This window comes from Peromyscus maniculatus, chromosome 4 (genome assembly GCF_049852395.1).
Source record: "Peromyscus maniculatus bairdii isolate BWxNUB_F1_BW_parent chromosome 4, HU_Pman_BW_mat_3.1, whole genome shotgun sequence".
Lineage (NCBI taxonomy): Eukaryota > Metazoa > Chordata > Mammalia > Rodentia > Cricetidae > Peromyscus > Peromyscus maniculatus.
Window position 1 is genome coordinate 140,264,097 of NC_134855.1, and position 24,602 is coordinate 140,288,698.

At 50.7% G+C, this 24,602-nt stretch overlaps 2 protein-coding genes, 3 non-coding genes and 1 pseudogene across 8 annotated transcripts in view; 2 read left to right on the forward strand and 4 right to left on the reverse strand.

The window, feature by feature from the left end:
• The first annotated feature begins 1,260 nt into the window (after positions 1-1,260).
• Positions 1,261-1,522, forward strand: LOC143272789 (large ribosomal subunit protein eL43 pseudogene; annotated as a pseudogene).
• A 20,089-nt stretch (positions 1,523-21,611) lies between these two features.
• On the reverse strand, positions 21,612-24,403 carry LOC102922215 (uncharacterized). 3 transcript variants are annotated; one of them, XR_443162.4, is made up of 5 exons: positions 23,639-23,771; positions 23,230-23,318; positions 22,456-22,509; positions 22,145-22,206; positions 21,612-21,811 (listed from the first exon to the last, which is right to left on the reverse strand). XR_443162.4 is itself a non-coding variant. In XM_076571136.1 (5 exons), exons 1-2 carry the CDS (start codon positions 24,386-24,388, stop codon positions 23,259-23,261), a joined length of 525 nt encoding a protein of 174 aa, XP_076427251.1. In that variant the 5' UTR covers positions 24,389-24,403; the 3' UTR covers positions 21,612-21,811; positions 22,145-22,206; positions 22,456-22,509; positions 23,230-23,258. The 3 variants fall into 3 exon arrangements, 1 of the variants encoding a protein (XP_076427251.1); XR_006071669.2 differs by lacking the exon at positions 23,639-23,771 and adding an exon at positions 23,472-23,596; XM_076571136.1 differs by lacking the exon at positions 23,639-23,771 and adding an exon at positions 23,924-24,403.
• LOC121829243 (small nucleolar SNORD12/SNORD106) lies at positions 22,280-22,369 on the reverse strand. Its single transcript, XR_006072025.1, has one exon. It is a non-coding gene; the product is annotated as a small nucleolar SNORD12/SNORD106 (small nucleolar RNA).
• On the reverse strand, positions 22,578-22,666 carry LOC121829245 (small nucleolar SNORD12/SNORD106). Its single transcript, XR_006072027.1, has one exon. It is a non-coding gene; the product is annotated as a small nucleolar SNORD12/SNORD106 (small nucleolar RNA).
• LOC121829244 (small nucleolar SNORD12/SNORD106) lies at positions 23,386-23,477 on the reverse strand. The gene has a single exon (XR_006072026.1). It is a non-coding gene; the product is annotated as a small nucleolar SNORD12/SNORD106 (small nucleolar RNA).
• Znfx1 (zinc finger NFX1-type containing 1) overlaps positions 24,229-24,602 on the forward strand; it is a 39,101-nt gene continuing 38,727 nt past the window's right edge. Inside the window, exon 1 of one of the 2 annotated variants that reach the window (XM_006993534.4) lies at positions 24,229-24,368. The gene's annotated coding sequence lies outside the window, so the exon portion shown is untranslated. Of the gene's footprint in view, positions 24,453-24,602 lie in introns of both variants that reach the window. The other variant, XM_042276845.2, reaches the window with a different exon arrangement.

Sequence of the window (24,602 nt, forward strand, 5' to 3'; positions counted from 1 at the left end):
TTTTTGTTTTGAGGCAAGGTCCCATGTGGCCCAGGCAGACCTCAAACTTATGATGTAGCTGGATTTGAATCTTGATTCTCCTGCCTCTACTTCCAAGTGTGATGATTCCACACAGGAGCAACACCTTTCTCGGAAGTCTTGTATTGTGTGTGTGTGTGTGTGTGTGTGTGTGTGTGTGTGTGTGTGTGTGTGTGTGTGTGCGTGCTTTGTTGTTTTTTGTTTTGTTTTGTTTTTTGAGACACGATTTCTCTGTGTATCCCTGGCTATATTGGAACTAGTTTTATAGACCAGGCTGGCCTCGAACTCACAAGGGTCTGCCTGCCTCTGCCTCCAGAGCGCTGGGATTAAATGCGTGTGCCAACACTGCTGGGCTAAATCTTGTCTTAAAGGAACAAAGTGTGCTCAGACGTGTTTGGATTCTGGTCACATGCTGATGAGCTAAGTCACTGGAAGCAGCCAGGCCTCCCTCCCAGGACTCAGCCAGAGTGACAAGAGTGATGTGTCTGCCTCAGATTCATACAACAAATGCACCAAAGACCCAGGGAATCCAGATCACTGATGTCAATGCTGCTTCCAGAGTCATCAATACTAGCACAAAAACCTCTGGGCACAAGATACCCACACCCACAGAGTGATGCTTGGTGTGCATGAAGCTCTGGCTTGTATCCCCTGCACTCCTGGAATCCCAGCACTGGGAAGGTGCAAACAGGAAAATCAGAAGTTCAGAGTCAGGGGCTGGAGAGATAGCTCAGCGTTTAAGAGCACTGACTGCTCTTCCAGAGGTTCTGAGTTCAATTCCCAGCAACCACATGGTGGCTCATAGCCACCTGTAATGAGATCTGGTGTCCTCATAATAAATAAATCTTAAAAAAAGAAAAAGAAAAGAAGTTCAGAGTCATCCTCAGTTACATAGTAAGTTCAAGGCCAGCCTGGGCTACATAAGACCCATTTTAGGAGCTGGAGAGATGGATCAGCAGTTCGAAACACTGATTGCTCTTCTAGAGGTCTGATTCTCAGCACCAACATCAAGTGACTCACACCTGCTTGTAACTCCAGTTCCAGGGCATCTGATGCTCGCTGGCTTGAGAGGGCACCTGCACACATGTGGAGCACATAAACTCATACAAGCACACAAGCACACACATGTGCACACACACACACACACACACACATACACACACACACACAAATGGATACTTTAAAGACCCCATCTTTAAAAAATTCATTTTACTCTCTGGGTTTGGGCATAGGTTCTGGGACATGGCTAAATGCACCAAGATGAGAATCATTGGGAAATATGGGGCCCACTATGGCGCCTTCCTCTGGAAAATGGTGAAGAAAATTGAGATCAGCCAGCACACCAAGTAACCTTGCTCCTTCTGTAGCAAGACCACGATGAAGAGGTGGGCTGTTGGCATCTGGCGTTATGGTTCCTGCATGAAAACTGCCTGATGGGGCCTGGACCTACAATATCACTTCTGCTGTCACAGTGATGTCGGCCATCAGAAGCCTGAGGGACTGAAAAACCAGAGAAGCACTACCCTTTGAGACTTGCCTCACCTGCAATAAATGGGTTAATTAATATAAAATTTATTTTTTAATTTTTTTTTATTTTTTGGTTGTTTGAGACACGGTTTCTCTGTGTAGTTTTGGTGCCTGTCCTGAATCTCATTCTGTAGACCAGGCTGGCCTCGAACTCACAGAGATCCGCCTGCCTCTGCCTCCCGAGTGCTGGGATTAAAGGTGTGCACCACCACTGCCCAGCTTCAAATTCATTTTATATTGTTCTTTTAACTTTATGTATTTTTAGGAGCATGGGTGGTTTGCCTGCATGGATATCTGAGTAACACAGTGTGCCTGTGGAAGTCAGAGAAGGTCACGGATCCCCTGGAACTGGAGTTACATACAGATGAGCTGCCATGTTGATGCTGGGAATTGAACCTGAGTCCTCTCAGAGAATAGCCAGTGCTCTTAATTTCTCCAGCCCTATTGTTTGTGGGGTTGTTTTTTGTTTGTTTTTTGCTTTTTCGAGACAGGGTTTCTCTGTAGCTTTGGAGCCTGTCCTGGAGCTCTCTCTGTAGACCAGGCTGGCCTCGAACTCACAGAGATCCGCCTGCCTCTGCCTCCTGAGTGCTGGGATCAAAGGCGTGCGCCACCACCGCCCGGCTTATCGTTTGTGCTTTATTTGTTGATTTGTGACAGGATCTCAAGTTGCCCAGGCTGGCTTCTGACTCAATAGGTAGTTAATAATGACCTTGAATTCCTAATCCTCTGCTTCTGCCACTCAAATGATTAGACAACATCCTCCATGCCCAACAGTTTAAATAATGATATCCATAGATGTGCATTTGCACATCAGTGACATCCAAATGATCCTGAATACACATAGGTGTGGGGGTCACAAGAGTGTCTGATCGCAGATGCACTCAGGCCACTGTGGTCTGGATCCAGGAAGTCCCCTTGCATCACAAACTGCATGACACCTCTAAGTTACAAGTACAGACATATGTATTTTACTACCCATGTGTCAATAGCCACCATGTGCCACATGACGTCACACATGCAGACAAAGAAAGAGAACAGCTGAGAGATGGCTCAACAGTTAACAGTATATACAGATTTTGTAAAGGATCCACATTGAATAAGTCACTGTCACCTGTAACTACAGTTCCCAGGGACCTGACGCCCTCTTCTGGTCTCTGTGAGCACTGCACTCATGCACAAACCCACACTCAGGCACACATACATACATACAATTAAAAATAAGATAGCCGGGCAATGGTGGCGCACGCCTTTAATCCCAGCACTCGGGAGGCAGAACCAGGTGGATCTCTGTGAGTTCAAGGCTAGCCTGGTCTACAGAGTGAGATCCAGGACAAGCACCAAAACTACAAAGAGAAACCCTGTCTCGAAAAAAAAAAATCTTCTTTAAACTGGGTATGGTACCGTTTGCCTTTAATCCCAGCATTCGGGAGGCAGAGGCAGGTGGATCTCTGTGAGTTCAAGGCCAGCCTGGTCTACAGAGTGAGTTCCAGGACAGCCAGGACTACACAGAGAATCTCTGCTTTAAAAAAAAAAAACAGATTCAAGCTCACATTCCTGCCCCCAGCCCTTCACACTTCCTGTTCCCTCCACCTGGAAGGAGGTGGGAACCTCTTGCCCCAAATACCCAGTAACTTCCTCCTTCCCCCGCAAACTGGGCTCAACGTCCGCTTGCTGGTGAAGCCTTCGCTCACACACTTGCATCCCTACCACTGTGTAAAGTCTCAGCGCCCATCAGCACTCACAGGCACAGCCGCCCCCCCCCCCCGCCCCCCCCACCCCCACCCCGGCCACCCCCACCCCTCTTCTTCACTGGTACATAGTGCCGTTAGACATGCTATAATACTTTTCACATGTCCTTCCTGGGCAGGGGTTTCTGTCTGCTCTACCAACTGTATGCCAGCCTCTGGGACCATGCCAGTCTGTGTTCAGTGGATAATTGTTAAAAGAATGAGAGAAAATAGGGGGAGAGCACCCACTCCCCCTAGCAGGAAGACAGCCTGAAGCCAAATGCCAGTCCATCTCCAGAAGTAAAGAACAAGGCTGGAGGAGATGTCTCAGCTAGGAAATACCTGCTGCACAAGCATGAAGACCCAGGTTTGGATCCCCAGCACCCACATAAGAAAGCCATATGTAAGGCCAATGCTAGGGAAGCAGACAAGAGGATCCCAAGGGAGCTTGAATGCCATCAGTGAGCCCAGTGAGAGGCTCTGCCCGGAGAAACGGCTCTGTGGTTAAGAGCACTGGCTGCTCTCACAGAGGACCTGGGTTTGATTCCCAGCACCCACGTGGTGGCTCACAACCATCTGTAACTCCAGTTTCAGGGGACGATGCCCTCTTCTGGCCTCTGTGGGCACTAGGCATGTGGTGCACACATACATATAGGCAAAAATCATTCATACACATAAAATAGATGAACCTAATTATAAGACACATGCACGCACATGCACATACACACTTGATTCGACCTCTGACTTCCACATGCACACACACACATGCATGCCCACCCCCTAGACAAAGATCTGAAGAACAGAGTCAAACATGGTGATACACACTTGTAACATCAGCACTCCAGAGGCTGAGGGCAGAGGGTTGAGAATTTGAGACCAGCCTGAGCTGCTTAGGGAAATTCTGTCTCCAAAAATGAAAATCAAATAAACACAGGAGACACAATGCAAGCTACATTCCAGTGCCATGGTGTCCCCAGCATGAGCCCTAGGGTGCCATTACTGGCCATACCTGCCTTATGTGGACTGGAACTAAGGCACAGAGAGGTTAAGTCACCTGCTCAAGATGTCAGAGCACAGGAGTAGCCAATCTGACACCCAAGCACCCTGGCTTCACACAGACCTGCTCCCCACACACACAAACATACACACCGTGTGGCAACACCAGGCCCTTCTAGCTCTAGAGCCACTCTGAAAAATGAGAATATCTTGCATCACAATGGGTGTTTGGGGTCCCCTCCCTTCTGCCAGCACCCCTCCTGGCTACTGTCCTCACATCCCAGTCTTGCGGCAAATCTGCGTCCTTGCTGACGCAGGAAGCTGTGGGCTGGCCGGTTGTCATGGCGATGGCCAGCAGCCCCTGTAAACAGTCTCGCTCCCTGCCTGCCTGCCTAGCTCATTTTGTGACCCTCTGAAGTTGACCCTTTCTGGGTGGCCTGTGGGCTGGCAGCTCTCTTGTCCTCTCTGCTGCTACCTGTGGGGGTACAGGGGCATGGGAGGTGTAAAAACAGAAAGTCTGGGTCCCTTCCTTCCTCCCTTCCTGTCCCCTTCCTGGCTGGTGATCTTCCCTTCTCCAGGTATCTATCCCTGCTTCACAGAATGGCCATAGGAGTTTAAAAAGCTCCCTCCCTCCTTCCGTCCCTCCTTCCTTCCCTCCCCTTCAGCATGTGCCAGACAATGGTCTAGACTCTGCAGGCACAGCAGTGGCCAGGATAGACCAGCCCTCTAAAATAAGACAATGGCATCTGAGAAGACTGTGTACGCAGACTGGGGCCGCTCTTCCTGGGAGGCCTCCCTCAGCAATTCAAGCTGGATCAGAATGAGAAGGCCAAGATGCAAAGGCCCTGGGGCAGGCGTGACTTGGCCTAGACAGAAGGTATCTCCTTCAGAAGGACGCGTTTAACTCTCAGTGTGAATCGCGCCACTACAGACAGAGGGCTAGAGAGCAGAGACGGCCAGGAGACACCTCACCACACCTGTGGCAGGCACAGCTTCCTGCCTCTGGTGGCCATCCTCACCTCAGCCTTGGGGTCTGACCTGCTGTGCTGAGACAGTCGAGGAACAAGCAGAGCAAGAGCAGACTCCAGTGTGACCTCATGACCCTAAGAGAGAGCGCGGAAGACAGAAACAGGAAGAGCCTTATTAAAGGGCTGACAAGATGGCTCAGGAGGTAAAGGGGCTTGCTGCCAACCCTCACAGTCTGTGTTTGGTCCCAGGACTCACATGGCAGAAGAAAACAACAACTTCTGAATGGTGCTCTCTGGCCATACTTGTACCATGACACATGCACGTTCTCTCTCTCTCTCTCTCTCTCTCTCTCTCTCTCTCTCTCTCTCTCTCTCTCTCTCTCCTGTGTGTGTGTGTGTGTGTGTGTGTGTGTGTCTGTCTGTCTGTCTGTCTGTCTGACTATCTCTGTCTCACACACACAAAAATTTTTTTTAATGTAATTTTAGAATATTTTAAAGGAAGAAGGGCCTTTGTCTGAAGTCACATGACTGCCTGGCCAAGCTGAATTCATCCTTTGGCCCCAGCCACCAGCTGAGATGCTTTGATGGCAGAGAAACTTGGCCCAGAGCCCCCAGAATGGGGACAGCGGTGGGCTGGGTCCCTCCTTGTGGGCTGTGTGAAAATGCAAACTGGCCAGAGAAAGGTGTTTAGATTTTTCAGAACAAGCCGCACCTTTTCCATGAACTGATTTTAAAATAGTGACCCAGCCTGGTATGATCCCAGCAGGTGAATTGCCATGAGAGGATTACCAGCCTAGGCTACAGTGAGTTCCAGGCCAGCCTGGGCTACAGAGCAAGACTTTGCACACACACACACACACAAAAAAAAAAAAAAAACAAATAAATAGACAGATAAATAAATAGATACGAGTTTGATCAGTTAGTTAAAATGGTTATCCTAGGGTCATTTCGCTCTGCGGCAGTCCAACAGGGGAGGAATTCGACCCCCTGAGCTGGGGCCTCTGCAAACACAGGGGGGCCTGTGCACACAGTCAGCTCTGCTCTTACTGGGGTCACTTCCTCAGCACGTGTTGAGTCTGGTAGAAGGGAGAGGAAAATGAAGGTAAGCCTGGTACCCACAGGCTTTATAAAACAGCTAGCCGCCGGGCGGTGGCGGCGCACACCTTTAATCCCAGCACTCGGGAGGCCGAGGCAGGCGGATCTCTGTGAGTTCGAGGCCAGCCTGGTCTACAGAGCGAGATCCAGGAAAGGAGCAAAGCTACACAGAGAAACCCTGTCTGGAAAAACTGAAAACAAAACAAAACAAAACAAAACAAAAAAACAGCTAATCCTTGTCACTTCCTCACCACAGGCCTGGGAGCCAGGCCTCCAGTCCCTCCCATCACCCTCAGGCAGCGCTCTGAGGAACCTTGTGTTCCAGGAGCTGGATGACCCTTACTGTTAGCTGGAGAAGCCAGGGCCTGGTTTTCCCTTGCTCATTTAGAAAGCATCCAGGCCGGTGGTCCGGGTCATGGAAATTGGGACTAGTGGAGCAAGGTCAGTTGGTTATTGCCAATACTGGAGAGAGCAACCAGGGATGTACCTAGGAGAGAACAGGAGAGTGAGAAAATGGAGACAAATTGAAGCCTCTGGGCCTGCTTCCCAGTCCCAGGCTCCACTCAGGTGTCTGCCAAGACTGCCTGGAATCTGGGGAGGCCACACCCCAGAGAGAAGCCTGTGGCATCTTTGAATCGTGGTGCCAAATGCCCGGGCCTGGCTCCTCTCCGGCGATCCAATTACTAAATGCAGCAGCATTCTTGAAAAAATGTCTTTCCTCTTATGTAACGTGGCCGTGACAAACGCTTAGCAGATGGCGCGGTGACAGGCTTCCCGCAAGCCTGGCTTTCCAAATTCATGTATGGGCATTTAAATGAGCCCAGGGATCCGGGAGGGACGAGGGACGGGCCGCTGGAGGGGCTGGCCAGGCTTCCACCTCAACGGTTGGGGGTGTTAATAGCCTGCATTGGGTTGAGTCCACTGTAAGCACTGGTCAGGACATACCTGGTTTGGACCTCCCGGGGAGACACCATGGGCTTCCCTAAAGCTGGAAAAGGAGGCACCTCCTCTATCCTTTACATCAACATTTTCCCCCAAACTTTTACATTGTCTTTGAAACCGTGGACGTCTCTCCCTGCCTCCCAGGGGGAAGTGGTTTAGTCACAAACTGTGTCAGCTGCTGGCAGCCAGCTCGTCCACCCCCCACCCCACCCCCCCAGCCTTCCTTGCTCAGGGATGAGATCATGCCATTTGGAGGCGATTATAGCTAAAGAATGCTAGGGATGTGCGAAGCCCTCCTCAGAAACCTCCTTCCTCATCACAGGCTGTACCCTGTGGGACGGGCAGGAACTAGAGGCCAGGTGCGGGCCCTAGGCTCATCCCCATGGTCCCCTAAAAGCCACATGTTCCCAGCCCCAGCTCAGATCTGACACACTGGGATGCTGGACTGCTGGACTGCATGGTAAACTGGTCTTACCATGTTCAGAGCTGGGAGAGCTCTGAACTGTCTCTGTTCTGATGGGGAAACTGAGGCCAGAGAAAGGAAGCTGTCTGCTCAGGATCCTATGAACCCGTGTGATAGGGCAGGGTGGGTGGCAGCCCCTCTGCTGTCCATGAAGACACCACCGCCTGGACCCCGTCCATCCGTCCACCATCTCCTCCACTCCTGGTCCTGAGTTGCTATTGGGAACCACACTTTCTCCATTCTCAGATCATGTGGTTCAAGTAAAACTGGCCCCTCCTGCACATCCAAGGGCACACACCAGGCTCAGTCCTACCCAGTCAGAGCAGTTCTTCCCTCCCTCCTACCCCGCTGATTCAGATGGCTGGCGTGAGCGTAGTGATAGACAAACCAGGTTGGTAAGTGATAACCCCGCTTCCACTTTCCACTTAACTGACGTCATTAGAATGAGACCCTACTCCTGCGCTCTCAGCTGGAACAAGACCTGGGGGTGCTGGTAGCCACCTCTGCCACATCAGGATGTGGCCACCTAAGAACAGAAGCCATGGCCAAAGGAAAGGGATAGAGCAGGCTTTGACTCATAAATCCCTGGAGCCAGCCGCTCCCGAAAGCAGCAGATTCACCTGAGTGCTGGACTAGGCGGATTAGTACATCACCCTTCTGCTAAAGTTGGCTGAGTTCTGTCGCTCATCCACTAAAAGGTTTCAGCTACGAAACAAGGCTCCAAAACAGGGTGCTGAGTGACCCTCTCGCTATCCCCAGAAACCCCAACTCCCCTGTCACACACAACGACGCAGCTGAGGCTGTACCCGCGGGGCTAGCTCCCAGCTGATGGCCCATGACCATTCTGTGCGCCCCACAGCCTCTGCTTCCTGCTTGGTCGGGAGCGCACACAAGTCCTTTTCAAAGCCCAGCTCCACCCAGCATTCCCTGCCCCAAGGCCTCAGTACACCCTGTCAGTTTCCTGGGCCTGGCTTGCTTCTTTACTTGCTTTTCCTTCCTTCCTTCCTTCCTTCCTTCCTTCCTTCCTTCCTTCCTTCCTTCCTTCCTTCCTTCCTTCCTCCCTCCCTCCCTCCCTCCTTCCCTCCCTCCCTCCCTCCTTCCCTCCCTCCCTCCCTCCCTCCTTCCCTCCTTCCCTCCCTTCATTTCTATTTCTATTTATTTTATTTTTTTATGTTATTTATTTATTTTTGGTTTTTCAAGACAAGATTTCTCTGTGTCGACCTTGCTGTCCTGGAACTCGCTCTGTAGCCCAGGCTGGCCTCGAACTCAGAGATCACCTGCCTCTGCCTCCCAAGTGCTGGGATTAAAGTTGTGCGCCACCACCTGTCTTCCTTCCTTCCTTCCTTCCTTCCTTCCTTCCTTCCTTCCTTCCTTCCTTCCTTCCTTCCTTCCTTTCTTTCTTTCTTTCTCTCTTTCTTTCTTTCTCTCTTTCTTTCTCTCCTTTTCTTTCTTTCTCTCTTCTTTCCTGTTTGTACTGTGATTTTCTTTTTTTTTTAACAATCAATTCTTTTTTAAAATTTTATTTATTTTTATTTTATGTGCATTGGTGTTTTGTCTGCATGTATGTCTGTGTGAGGGTATCGGATCTTGGAGTTACGAACAGTTGTGAGCTGTCATGTGGGTACTGGGAATTGAACCCGGGTCCCCTGCAAGAGCAATCAGTTCTTAACCACTGAGCCATCTCTCCAGCCCCTGTACTGGGATTTTCTTTTCCTTTGTGGTATAACTCCATAAAGCCAAAGTTAGCCTTGAACTTCTGGTTCTCCAGCCGCCGGTGGAGATCACAGACATGTTCCACTACTCCTTGCTTTATGTCTCTACAATCACATGGGGAAAGATCACCTCTCCTGCAGGCTGCTTAAAGGAACTGAACAGGGCCCCCTGCTCGGCACAACAGAGGCCCTTAGCAAGTGCTCGGGGACTCTGCATGCTCAGAGCTGGGCCCAGCCAGGCACTTAGAGTCCACTTGAGAAAACAGAACCTTCAACGACCAATGCAGACAGGGGGAGTGGGACAGTCCCCTGCTGGCCCCTGGTGGTACATCCCTCTGTCCCTCCACCCCAGCCCCTGACCCCAGACTGGCACACAGGTGCACAGGAGATGCCCATCCGGTGACTCACTGCCATGAGTTCTGACTCAGGCAGGAGGATCAAGTAACAGCAACTCAAGCCACTTCCTGACCAGGCCAAGGACAGCTGGGCGTGCCCCTCACCAGCATCTCAGGCTACCTGACCGAACCCTGACCCCCCACCCCACGCCTGCCAGAGCCCCTGAACTGGGACTGTGATGTGAAAGGGTTCAACAGAGGCCTGGGACAGGGTATTCAGTAGGTGACCCCCAGAGTGGACCTGACAAACATCTCACTAAGTCAGAGAAGCCAGTCAGAGAAGTCCAAATGTCGTAGGGTTCCATTTATTAGTTGGGTTTCTTTGATTGTTTGTTTCTTGAGACAAGATTTCTCTGTGCAACCCTGCCTTTCCTAGAACTCACTCTGTAGACCAGGCTGGCCTTGAACTCACAGAGATTTGCCTGCTTCTGCCTCCCGAATGGTAGGATTAAAGGTGTGTGCCACCACCACCAGCATATGGTTCCATTTATACAAAATGTCAAGACTTGGCAAATCTGTCATTTAGGGATGGCAGGGTCAGAGGACCGAGGGAGGGGTGACTCCAACAGGGAGCAAAGCTGTTCCAAAATTATGTTCTTGTGGTTTGAATAAGATGCCCCTCCCCGCCCCCCCCCCAAAGAGCCAGGCAATGGTGGTGCATGCCTTTAATTCCAGCACTTGGAGACAGACGGAGGCAAGTCGATCTCTGTGAGTTTGAGGCTAGCCTGATCTACAGAGCGAGTTTCAGGACAGCTAGAGACAAAAACCCCAAAGACTCATGTAATTGAATGTTTGGTTCTTAGTTGATGAAAGTGTTGAGGAAGGATTAGGAGGTGTGGCCTTGTTGGGGAAGGTGTGTCACTGGGGGTGGGCTTTGAGATTTCAAAAGCCCATGCAGAGCCCTGTGTGTGTGTGTGTGTGTGTGTGTGTGTGTGTGTGTGTGTGTGTGTGTCCTCTCTCTTTCTCTCCTCCTCTCTGCTGCCTGAAGATAATATGTAAGCTCTCAATTATCACTCCATTGTTGCCCTGCTCCCTGCCTTGACAGGCATGGACTCACTCTCTGAAACTGCAAGCAAGCCTCCATTCAATGCTTCCTTTTATAATTGCCTGGGGCACGGTGTCTCTTCACAGCAACAGTGACTAAGGTAGTTCTAGTGATGGTTACAGAGTTGGTTGGTATGCAGGGAGGACGGGGTGGTGCTGGTTCATGCCACGGGTGAGCAGTGTGGTGCATGCCTGCGTGGGGTCTCAATGAGGCTGACACGGAGCCGCTGACTCCCCAAGAACAGAGCTGTCTCGCTGCCTGCAGCGTCTCATGGCTCTGCAGTCCTGTGGGGGCAAAGCCTCCCCAGTGTTTGGTGGATCCCGGTCAGCTAACACTCACTAGCTTTCTGCTAGACCAAGAAGAGGCTTCAAACTCAGCATCTTAAGAAGACAAAATGCCTGGCTGTACTTGTATGGAATCCTTGCTTTGTCTTGTTTGGAGGCAGGGTCTCAGGTAGCCCAAACGGACCTCAGATTTGCTGAGGATGGCCTTTGTGAAAAATCTCAATTGTTGACTTGATGACACGTAGAGTCACCTGGGAGGTGGGCCTCTGGGCATGCCTGGGAAAAGCTGTCTTGATTAGGTTAATCGGTTAATTGAGCAGGGAAGACCTGCTCACTGTGGGTGGCACCATGCCCTGAGCTGGGAGACTGAAGTGAATAAAAAAGGGACCTAAGCAGCAATATGCACTCATTCGTTCATTACTGCCTGCTTCCTGGACGTGAATGCCATGTGACCAGCTGCGTCAGGCTCCTCTGCTCTGCAGCCCCTGCCTTGGTGGACTGCATCCTTGACCTGGGAGCCGGAAGAAACCCTCTCTCCCTTAAGGTGCTTTTGCTGAGTATTTCCTCACAGCGGCAGGAAAGGTGAAACAACCCAGAACTCCTGACTCTGACCCCACAGTCTGAGTGCTCGGGTCGGCGTGGGACACCACATCTGGCTGCTCCTGGTCTTCATGGATCTTTTGTTGTTGAGACAGGCCGGCTTCAGCCTTGCTCTGGAGATAAGGAGGACCTTGAATTTCTGATCCTCCTGAGTGCTGGGATTCCAGGTGTGGGCCACCACACCCGGTTTGTCTGATGGGACCCACACTTCCTGCGATCTGGGCAAGCACTCTACAACTGAGCCACGTCCTGGACTATGTTTATTGTCATTTATACCTTGAACAAACATTTCCTCTTGATAGGGCTGCAAGGGTCTTCTCTCATATAGAGTCCTTTATTAGTTTCTGTCGTCAAACCCTATGAATAAGACTTCAATATTTAGGGCAATGTCTCATTGACTTGTTTTGTTTTTCAAGACAGGTCTCTGTAACAGTTCTGGCTGTCCGAGGACTCCCTTTGTAGACCAAGCTGGCATCCCATCCAAATGCTGGGATTAAAGGTGTGTGCCACCACCATCTGTCGAGGACAAAGTCTTACCCTTATACAAACCAGGAACAAGGTCCTAAAATGTCCATGGTTCTAGGCCAATGTGGCTGTCAACTTCTGTTCCATGCCAACTCTGCACAAAAAAAAAAAAACTGAGAGTCTTTTTCCCAAGTTGACAATCACAGCTAATATTTCTAAAAATCCATACTATACTTACACAGGCATCTATATTTCCATTTATATAAAAAAGCCAATAATCAAAGTATGTTAGGCAGCCAGTAGCAACAGCCTTTTAGGTTCTGCAGTCATTTGGACAAAGTATATAGTCCATCATGCAATGTAAGTTTCCTTTTATATAAATTTATTTGGGGCTGGCAAGGTGGCTCAGCAAGTAAAGGACCTGCAGCTCAAGTCTGGTGATCTGGGTTTGATCCCCAGAAGTCACAGGGGGAGGAGCAAACTGACTCCTGGAAATTGTCTTCTGATCTCCTGGTGTGCACACCTGTGCATGCACAGGTACACTAGAACAGGCAAAAGCATGCACGTGCAGATGCTAACACACACACACACACACACACACACACACACACACACACACGCCTGGCCAATTCGTGGAAGCAAAAGGAAGAGTATGCTCAAGGACGCATTCTGCTTTATCTGTTACATCAAACAACAAAGTCCCCGAGTTTGGGAACTGGTGAAGGAGGCTGAGCCATAGACCAAGGAAGGCAGACTGACCTCTGTGCAGAGGGGGGAGATGGCAAGACCACTTAGGGCTGGCCAGGCTCTGATCTCCATGGGGGCTAACTACTCAGGTGTGTCTCCTTCACAAACACTTGTTCACTTACATTTTAGCCAACATCCTATAAATATCACCCACGTCCTCAGAGGTAAGATGGGCATGGAATCCCAGAACTTGGAAGATGGAGACAGGAGGATCAAGAATTTGACTAGACTGGGCTACACAGTAAGACCGTGTCTCAAAAACCAAAAGCCTGTCTGGGCGTGGTGGCAGAAGCCTTTAATCCCAGCACTTGGGAAGCAGAGGTCTGCATAGTCTGGTGTATATATTGAGTTCTAGGCCAGCCAAGTCGACATAATCAGACCCTGTTTCAAAAGGGGGGGGGGGCTGGAGAGATTGCTCAATGGTTAAGAGCACCTGCTGCTCTTGCAAATGAACTGGGTTAAATTCCCAGCACCTATGTGGCCGTTCACAACAATCTGTAACCAGCTCCAGGACGTTCAACATCCTTTTCTTGCCTCCAAGGGCACCAGGCGCACACATGATACATAGACATACATGCAAATAAAACACCCATATGAATATAAGGAAAATGAAAAAAAAACTTTAAATATGAGCATGGGGCACACACCTATGATCCCAGGACTCAGGAGATAGAGACATGAGGATCAGGTCAAGGGTTCAAGGTCACACTCAGTTACATAGCCCGTTCGGGGCTGGCCTGGGTTACATGAGACACTATCTCAAATAATAAAAATGTAATGAGTAGCCCTGGTCTCAAAAGGCCTGAGTGGGAGGAGCTGTGACATGCCTATCAGGCACCAGCACCCGCTATGAGTGCCTTGGGCAGATGCCTTTTCTGTTTGTCCCAAACTCCAGTGCCCCTGCACTCACCGCAAGCACTTGACCAACACAGCCATCCCCCAGCCTCTGTTTCTTAGCTTCTGCGTTCAACCCTCAAGATTGATTGAACAAATCATCTCATCAGATGGGGTGGGGAAAGCCTGCCTGGCAGGTGTCGTCTCAGTCTACAGGAAACCAAGAAGCCGGTCACACGCTGATGAAAGTGGGCCCCACTGCAGACCCAAATGGAAAAGGGCGGTTGGAAGGCTCATGCTCGCCATTGCATTTTGCAGAGGATACTAATTTACAGAAAAGGAGTGCCACAACAATCATTAAAGGCGAATCTCCCAATGCTTGCCCAGCATGCATGACGCAGAGGCAGGAGGATCCTAAGTTCAAAGCCAAGCTTGCCCAGCTAGTGAGTTGAAACTAGCCTTGGCTAGGTGAGACCCTGTCTCAAAAGGAAAATTTCAAAGCCTTAGGAGAAGTTCCTCATTCCGAGGTATCCGAAATAAGACCTACCTGCTCCTCATCTCACTTCTCCCTCCCCCAAAATCTGTCCCAGCGAACAAGGCGATGAGCAGTGCCCTCTGCTGGAAAGAGTCTCTTGCTTGCGGAGACAGCGGTGACTACAAGGGGATGCTGCCCCCTGGTGGCCGCACCCGCTGAGCAGCCCGAAAGCGCACATAGGCTTCTTCCAGAGATGGCTCAAAGCTGGCTGGCCCCACCTACTCTGCCCCTCTGCGCCTGCCAGCAGCCCGTGTTGCTGGAAGAATTGTCTTCTGAGGGCTCCGCCTATTAGAGACGATTGGGAGGAGACTCCAGGTTCTTGCCTGAAACCTCAAAGGCAGACCTCCAAAGGTGCCAGATCCAGTAGCCATGCTCACCGCCAGAGCAGACCAATCAGGGCTCCCTGTCTTCCTGGCCTCGGTGATTGGCTCAGGGATGAATCTACGCCGAGCAAGCGCTCCCTGGAAATGATTCTCAGGGACTGGAGAAAAGGATGTGTGTGTGTGTGTGTGTGTGTGTGTGTGTGTGTGTCCCTAAGGCGTCCCCATGATGGGCGTTCTGGACGTCCCTAAGGCGTCCCCATGATGGGCGTTCTGGATACTTCAGGGACAGCTGCTTAGGATAAGGCCAAAAAGAGACACGGAGAGCAGAGAGGCGCATCTCCCAACAACCAGGTAGTGTTCTTATTTTCAAACATCTATCATAGCAGTGTATTAGTGGAATGTATCTTCGTTGTGAAAAGAACTGAAGCGTTTCTTTTGGCCCTCAGTTCGATGGTGCAGCCCACCACGGCCAGCGAAGTCTTAGCAGCAAGGGTGTGATGCAGCTAGTCGCGTCACATCTCAAGTCAGGAAGCAAAGAGCATGTTCAGCTAGCTACCTTTGTCCTTTTTACTCAGTCGGCGACCCCTACCCATGGGATGGGTCTTCCTATCAGGTCAACTTAATCTAGACAAGTCCTCACAGGCATGCCCGGAGGCTTGCCTCCTCGGAGAATCTAGATCCTATCCACTTGACAATATTAGCTGTCACAGCCAGTAATCCCTTCAATGGTGCTCACGTTTCTTCCTGTGAACAGACTAGTGAAACGCATTGGGTCACACCTAAAAGACATACAAGTAGAAGACGGACTAATTTAGATGAGGAGAGGGATTAGTGGGAGAGGGCAAGAGGGCGTAACAGGTGGGGAGAGTGAATATGATCTAAATACATTATGGGGAAGGTTAGGTTGTCTACAACTGTTATACCCAGATCATGGGGACCCCCAAAAGACCACCATGGAGACTAGAGACCGAATCCCGTATGTAAAAGCAAAGAGCCTTTATTTTCAAGCTCTGAGCTTGGTCTCTTTGTCTGTCAGATGCAGCGGTGAGAGCAGAGAGGCCTGAGCCTAGGCAGGGTGGGGTTTTTAACATAGCAGAGGTTGGGGTGAGGGGATTTCCAGGGTTCAAGAAATTGGCTGACATTTGTCTAGGGGTATCTGTAAAACAAAAATAGATGTGTACTAGACTCAGGGACATCTGGCCACCTTATCTAATGGTTGGAATGTTTGAGATGTCAGGTACTTCCCCTTAGATGTTGGCTCTCCCTGGGTGGGGTCAGCTTATGGCTTTTCCTGGGTCTGGGTGCTGCCTGTCAGTAAGCCTGTCACAGAAGCTGTGCCTGGGCCTCTAAGCCTGTCATGGCAGCTGTGTGGTCAAGCTGTTTTGGGGCCCCTCTACACAACAACCTATTTTTTCCTATGATTAATTTCATTATTTATTTGAGGTGATGCCACTGCGCACATGTGGGTACGTATGGAGATTGATGTCTCCTCGCATCATGTGGATCCTGAGGGTTGAACTCAGGTTGTCAGGCTTAGCCGATCGCAGCCCTTCACCGCTGAATTGTCTCATGGGCCCAAGAAACGCGTTTTACTTATGGTTTATACAGTGTTTGTCCCCAGGCTTCAGTCCAATGCTCAGGAATCCTGTCACATCAGCCACCTGGCCAGGTCATTCTGGACTGGAGCCAATGGTCTCCAGAAGTGGCTTTTCATCTTGAGACAATGGCAAATGTGCCCCCTCGGAACAAGGGCTTCTGGATCCCTTGTGTCTGTCCTCCAGGCCAGCCTGGATGCTTGCCGAGAAGGGAATTGAGCTGTTGATCCCTGCCCGGGCAGGGCTCTCCCCTGTCAGCTTCCATCTGGGTAATTAACCTGCTGGCAGTTGAGGGTCTGTCTCTGTCCATGTCCGTGGGCGGAGGAGTGTAGACGTCTCTGGATGCATGCCTGGCTGCTCTGAGAGGTGGCTCCTGGGTGACTTCGGGACAAGCTAACTGAGGTCCTGCTCTGGCACAGAAGGAGGTCCGAGGCTCAGGTATGTCATGGAGCTGGGGACAGATGGGGCTTCTGTTATGTGTCAGCTACCTGTGCTCTTCTGTTTCCACTGTGTCCTAAATCTTAGTTCTCTGAATGTGAGGGAGGTACCTACTTCAGTCAGTCCCCTGTGGCTGTTTCCTCCATCCTCACTAACGGCACCAAGAACTTTCAAGGGTAACCTGGTTTGGCTGTTATTATGCAGACAGCGTCACATGCACCCCAGAGTGTTAGAAATGTAGCAGCAAGGTGAGGAGTGGGGTTCAGTTGGTAGAGTACTTGCTCAGTATGCAGGAAGTCCTGGGTTCTCCAGCACCACATAAGCCAGGTGTGGTGACACAGGCCTTGGGAGGTAGAAGCAGAAAAATCAGAAGTTCAAGGTCATCCTCAGCACTACATAGTGAGCTGGGGGTCAGCCTGGGCTATGTGAAAACAACAACAACAACAAAAACAACAACAACAACAAAAACCCAAAAAACAAACCAACAAAGAAACAAAAAAACCAAAAAGAAATCTTTGTCTAACTCAGTGTCCCCATGACTTTGAGTGCCTGGCACAGGGACATTTCCTCAGCTGTTTGGGCACACTATACAACCCAGAATGCATATGGTGCCTTGGACACACCGGCAATTCCTGCCACACGTCTGGCTGACTCCACCAGTGAATGGTGAAGTTCAGGGTGAAGCCTGATGCTTCACTTTCTCTGGGATGCCAACATTCCAGCTCAGCACCCCTCCCTGGCAGAGAACGAAGGTGGGAGGGTCAGTGTCCTGTAAGGTAGACATGAGAAAAGTTCTCAAGCCAATATTCAAGCTGAATATCTGTTAAAAATGTCTTGGGCTTGAAGCTGGGGAGAAGGCTCAGTGGTTAAGAGCACTGGCTGCTCTTCCTAAAGGACCCAGGTTCAATTCCCAGCACCCACGTGGCAGCTCACAACTGCCTGTAACTCCAGTTCCAGACATGCATGCAGGCAAAACATGAATGCACATGGAATAAATTATTTTTAAAATGTCTTGAGCCTGGTGTGGTGCATGCATTCAATCATGGCACTCAGGAGGCAGAGGCAGGTGGATCTCTGTGAGTTTGAGGCTAGCCTGGGCTACACAGAAAACCTGTCTCAAAAAAAAAAAAAAAAAAAAAAAAAAGAAAGAAGCATAAAAACAAGGTACGACCCAAATTAAAGATTCTCTGGAGCTGAGTAAATGCACCAAGTTTTCCTCAGATGTCAGCAGACAGATGACAAGATTTCAATAAAGGACACAGGAGAGATGGCTCAGTGGTTAAGAATACTGTATGGCCGGGCGACGGTGGCTCACGCCTTTAATCCCAGCACTCGGGAGGCAGAGCCAGGCGGAGCTCTGTGAGTTCGAGGCCAGTCTGGGCTACAGAGTGAGATCCAGGAAAGGCGCAAAGCAACACAGAGAAACCCTGTCTCGAAAAACCAAAAAAGAAAAAAAAAAAAAAAGCACTGTCTGTTCTTGCAAGGGACCCTGGCCCCGGTTTGGTTCCCAGCGCCCACATGGCAGCTCTCAACTGTCTGTAACTCCGGTTCTCAAAAAACAAGAGTGGACAAGAACGCTACAGAACTGTCTGCAATCTGAAGGGCTGTTAGATGCAGCGAGGCCACTGTTAACTCTCTTTCACGGGCATTGGGTGTTTGGTGCCTCTGGCTCCACCGAATGCTTTGCCCAAGGGCTTGTTCAGGAAAGGCCTGAACAATGGCTCTAATTACCCGAGTGAGACCTAGTGGAGCAGGAGTACTAACCAGAGGCTGGGGGTCACCAGCAGCACTTTCGGGCTGCTGCTTCTTCTTTTTTGAGCTGAGGATCGAACCCAGGGCCTTGCGCTTGCTAGGCAAGCACTCTACCACTGAGCTAAATCCCCAACCGCCCCCGCCCCCCCCCCCCTTTTTGGACAGTCATGTTTGGTTCTATCCTAGGTCTCTAGGGCATCCATCTTCCAGATCCTGGCCATCCAGGCAATGTTGGACATGGGCTTCCTGTGTCTTGGACCTAGTTAGACTAGTCATTGGTTGGCCATCCCCACAAGCTCTGAGCCATTACCCCAGCACATAGTGCAGGCAGGACAAGTTGTGGGTAGTAGGTTTTATGGCTGGGTTGGTGTCCCAGGCCCACCACTAGGAGCCTTGCCTGCTTATAGATGGCCAGTTTAAGTTCCATACCTCCGTTGCTAGGAGTCCTCACTAAGATCACGTGACCTTCATAGGTTCCAGGAAGTTTCCATTGTACTGTTTGTGGAAACCTAGTGTACATTTTCTAAGGTCTGTGGCCAGGGAAGCATGGGAAATTGTTTGGCAACACTCACTGCATTGTGGAAAAACAGTAGAAATCAGGAGCTCAAGGTCCAAGCAGGATGGAGACAGTGAACAAGCAGAAGCAACCAGCAAGCTGCCTCGGGAGGTGGCTGGCAGAGGCTGCTGGAGTCTGGGTTTCAAATCTTAGGCCTTTCTCTACGCCTAAGTCATGAACAGTGAATGGCTAAGACAGAAGATAATTCCAGAATGACACAACACAGGGCCAGCACAAAGCTTGGAACTGGAAACAGCAAGGGACTCCTGTATCTGCAGGGCCACACAGGGAGCAATAACCAGAGCCCACTAATCAGATGCAGGGGCCATGAAGATAGCTCAGTGGTTAAGACCGTGCACTCAAGCTGGGCAGTGGTGGTGCACGCCTTAAATCCCAAAACTCAGGGAGGCAGAGGCAGGTGGATCTCTGAGTTCAAGGCCAGCCAGAGCTACACAGAGAAAGCCTGTCTCAAGAAACAAAAAACAAAAGAGTATGCACTCTGGCAGAAGACTCAAGTTCTGTTCCCAGCATCCACATTAGACACTACAACCACCTGTTATCCAGTTCTAGGGATCCAAAGCAACTGTGGGCATCTGCACTCACATTAGCAAACCTACATACACACAGGCATACTTATTTAAAAAAAAAAATTGTCAGGTGTGACTGTGCATGCCTTTAATTCCAGCACTCTGGAGACAGAGGCAGGCAGATCTGAGAATTCCAGGCCAGCCTGGTCTACAGAGAAACCATGAATTGGAACACAGCACGCCCCTCTCCCACCTCCCCACAAAAGAGGAAAACAGACACCCCCCCCCTCAAAAAAAAGGAAAGAAAAACCAGGTGTGGAAGCACATGCCTTTAATCCCAGGAGGCAGAGGCAGGAGGATCCATAGTTCAAGGCTAGCCTGGCCTATAGAGATCCTGCACAAAAGGATAGATCTGTGGGTGTCTGTAGAGCAGCTGTAGATGAAGACTGAGGCCGCTGGATCTCAGCCTTGTACCTGATGCCTTTCCCACTTCCTCTGAAGCCCTAGTTGGGAACCCCCCGCCCCCCCCCCCCAAAAAAAGCCACAGGGTGAGGAGCTGTCCATGTTATCTTCCTGGGAGCACCCAGCCAAGAGGACCAGGGAGAAGGGGTCTGCCCAGGACACAGCGGAGCCATTTGCTGGCCGCCACCTCCTTCAATCTGTAAAACTGGGTGATGAGACGATCTCCTTGCCACCGCTGAGGCGGGGCCCACGTCATATAACAGATGCTAGGTACTGGCATGGAGCCTGGCAGGTAATTCTTAAAGCATGGTGGTTATTCTTAGAATGTAAGTGGGGTAAAACTGGACTGAGGCAGCCAGGCGAACCCTGGAATAACCACATGCAAAGGGCAGTTGCACCTACTTGCCTGAGTCAACATGAGTTCCAAGTCCAGACTGCCCTGACTATACTTTAGAATTCATACAAAAAGAAAAAATTCACACCTAGCCCTTCCCACCAACAGAGTGGCTCTCAGGTGTATTGTCACAAAACACCATTTGCTTAAAGCATACTGAGAGGATCTACCCATTTCTTTTTAAAAACAAAGAGCCAGTTAACAAAATCAGCCCATGGGGCCAGTCATGGTGGCAAGCACCTTTAATCCCAGTACTCAGGAAGAAGCAGGTGGATCCAGCTCCGTAGGTTTGAGCACCAGGCAATGCCAAGTGGTACACACACATACATACAAAACATTCACATTGAGATAAATCTAAAAAACTGGCACGACAATGTGCTGAGCCAGTAAAAAGCACCACCACACAAGCTCAAGTGTGGTCCTGATCCTTAGACCCCATCAACAAGGGTTGTCTTCTGACCTTTACATGAATGTCATGAATGTCAGCCTGGGCTACATAGGTTACCTAGCTTGGTTAGACCCTGGATTTGGTACCCTGAATGGAGCTGTCCTATAGATCCCAAAACTAATCTTCAAGTAGACAGTTGTTGGGAAATTGTGGCTTTCCTTACTGAGCAACTAAGCATCAAGGAGACCCTAGCAACCACAGGGGAGGTGCTCCCCTGGCAGGTAACAAAAGCTCACTTTGGCTGGTCAGAGCAGCCAAAGGTAAGCCTCTCCTCTTGGGGGCTGGCTCATAAACTGCCCCTCAGTTAAGCATATTATGAGCCATTTTCCTAATCAATACCTGTCCCAAGTGGAGATGCCAGCATGCTCCACTTCTATGAGCTAGTAGCTCAACACCGCCCTGCCTTTAAGCCAAATGTCTTATTCAAAGTCTACATGGGAGGAGCTGAGACCACTGATACACCAGTCTTCAAGGAGAGCAAACTAAAGAGAAATCAGTAACTAATCTGGAACTAGGCATGGATCCAGCCTACTCTAGGCAATTGCCTTCCAGTTCCCGAAGCCAGGAATAGCATGAAAGGTTAGCCACAGCCAGGCTGACCTGCAACTTTCAAGCTGTCCTTAGTGTGGCAACTATTGGACCCAACTTCATGGGACCATTTTGGACAGCTAGTCACAACAGTCCCACCCGGGAGGCAATGGGGTGCGTTCGCAGGAAGCAGCTGCTGATCCTACCCAGAAGAGCAAATAAATGCAAACAGATATCTAGTCAGACTTTTATTTCTACAGATTAAGAGGCCAAAGGTTTCTGCTATTCAGTATTTCCAGTAGCAGTGCACACCATACCACACCCCAGTCTAAAAAAAAAAACTCCTCTTCAGATCCTGCAAGGTCCTTGGGCCAAATGTACAAATGCCTTGTGGGATGGGGCCAGCAGGAGACAGGTCTGTGTCCAGAGAATTGCCTAAAAAGAAAATAAAAACAAAAGGTTGGTAGTCTTGTCTGATACAAATTGCATCTGGTTGAAATTCATCCTTATTTAACGTCAGATACCAGGGCAGAATTCCCAGAACTGGCTGTACATCCCCCTCTTCAATCTCATTCACTTGACAGCATGGTGAATTTCAGGGTCTCCAACAGTTAGATGCATCTTTAATGTGAGTTCAAAAGGCCAAAGGAGACTAACTCCACTGGGAACCTTAACAGCATGCAGAACAGCAAGATATCCTAAGAACTGTCCACACCTAATACTAAGATCTCCAGAACTGGGTCAAAACCATCAACAACAGAATCTCACCTGTTTCAGGACACTGAAATCAAGGGAGATCAGACACACTGGCATCCATGGCTCCCTCAGGCCTGTACAAAGTAAAGAGATGAAACCAATCATAAACTAAACAGATCAAGGCCAAAACAAGGAATTATTCCTGGGGCCAATGCATCAGACAAAACTGGCTATTAGTTATGAGATCAACAGGGTCGATCTGATGGGGAAAAAAGTTATGTCATCAGCTGCATCAGCCAAATGATGTCAAAAGAAACAATTCTATACTGAAAGATAAGAGCTTAGGGGCTCTATGCCCAGAAGGACACATGGAAATCACTTACCAATCCTTTCTTACTCCGGAATTTACCCTCCATTCAATTCAGCTGCCAGCAAACCTGAGACAAAATGCAGAAAAACATCAGCTACCTGGACAAGGGCCAGAGCAGCAGCTTGTCCCACTCAAGCAGGCATGTCAGACAAACTGGCTTGGAAGAGTTGAGATCAACATGGTCGATCTGACGGGGAAAAAATTCTGTCATCATACACGCCTGGACACTCCTGATCCTAGTCCTAGTAGGTAGTTAGTGCTAGATCCCCTCCTTCAAAAGCAACAATTATAACACACTCAAGATGGTCAAGGCCCACTGCCTGCCACAATAAACCCTCCTCTAAATATTGGTCATCTGCCTGGGCCTACCTCCTGAGTGCTGTGACTTAAAGCAGTTATAGCATTGTTTCTACTTAACATTCATGGTCTACTCTCCATTCATGGGCTGGAGAGAGATGAGTCAAGAGGTCAAGAGCACTGGCTGCTCTTCCAGAGGTCCTGAGTTCAATTCCCAGCAACCACATGGTGGCTCACAACTATCCAGAACACTGTATAAAATAATAAATCTTAAAAAAAAAAAAAAAGGCCCTGTCCATTCATTAGTTTCCACTAATAGGAAAAGTTCAGAGGCAAGACATGGGCCTTATATTAATGAGGGTTCTATCCCCAAGCAATGCCCAAAATTACTAATCTCAGCATTAAATTTTGCATTTGAATTCCAAATCAGTTAACTAAAAGGCTCTTCAAAGCACGCGTTTCCTCCATTACGCCAGAAGACAAATCGCACCTTAAGATGTCCAAGACCGTACGTTATTCTCATCTTCCTGGAGGCTCAAAGATGACGTCTCCTCTCCGGTCCTGCTTGACCATGCCAACCTGCAATACAAAGACATCAGTCGCCATCTTCCCTCGATCAGAACAAAGCAGACCAGGGCCTTTGTGGGCTGGCGTATCAGAATTAACTGGCAAAATATTTTCAGAGATCAGCATTGTCGATATGACGGGGAAAAAAGTGAAGTCATCATTTACACCAGCCAAGAGCTCCCCAGGCCCGTCTTTCCCATCTAAATCAATTCCCCGAAGGTCAACCCAGTGCTGGCGCTGGACAAGCCACGCCGTGAGGCTATGGCTGGTTACAGCGACGACAGCATAAACTCGGTAAAAGGTGACCAGAAAATTGTGCCGTGGTAACTCACTATTTGCAAATAACTCCCGCATGGACGCGACATAACGCGTGCACAAGACATACTGCGTGCGCAAGACATGACGCACAAAGCGCGTCTCAGGAACGAAAGGACGAGGTAGATGGCGGCCCTTCCTTATATATACACCAAGGCCCCGCGTGCGCCTGCGCACTGGGCCTCAGGCGCACCGCTTCCGGCCGCGGCCGCTACGCCCCCTGGGAAATAGAGTCCCCGAGCCGCCCGGCCCCAGCTCGCTAATGGTTGTCCAGCCCGCGTCTAGCCCCTCCCCGTGCTCACTGGGCCTCCGGGGCTGCTCAGCCTCCGCGCCATGTCGCGCTTGGCACGCACGAGCCGCCCGCCGCGTCCCCCCTGCTCCGGGGCCGGCCGAGACCGGCGGCCGCCGGGGCCGCAGTCAGCCCGCCCCCCGCCGCGCCCTCCCCTCAGCCGCGCCCGCGGGAGCCGCCAGTCCAGCCGCCGCCGCCGCGGGGGCTGAGGCGACGCCGCCCTTCCGCCCGCCCCGAGGGCGGGGGCGCAGGCGAGCTCGGCCCGGCCTCTCGCTAGCGCCCGCGGCACCGCCTCCTCGTCCTGCGCGGCCTCCTCCTCCTCCGGGCCGCCCACCCGGCTCCTCGCCCCGCCCAGGGGCTGCGGGGACTGGAAAACGAAAGTGCGCGGCGCCGGGCGGGGCCGCGACCTGCCAGGGCCGAAGCTGAGCGCTCTCCCGGCCGAGGACGCGCCCGAATCGGTGAGTGGCCTCTGCCCCATCCCGCACCTGCTTCTGCGGCGCCGCGATCGCCGGCGCCCCGCTCTGCCTCCGGCCAGGTGTCAGGTTAGCCCCGGAGTCCCTGTCTGCCCCGCTCAGCGCCCCTGGAGACCCTGACCCCATCCCTCAGTTTCCCTGGAGTCCCCAGAGTCCCTGTCCTCTTCTCTCAGTTCTCCTATAGCCCTCGGGGTCTCTGTCCCCTGCTGTCATTTCTCC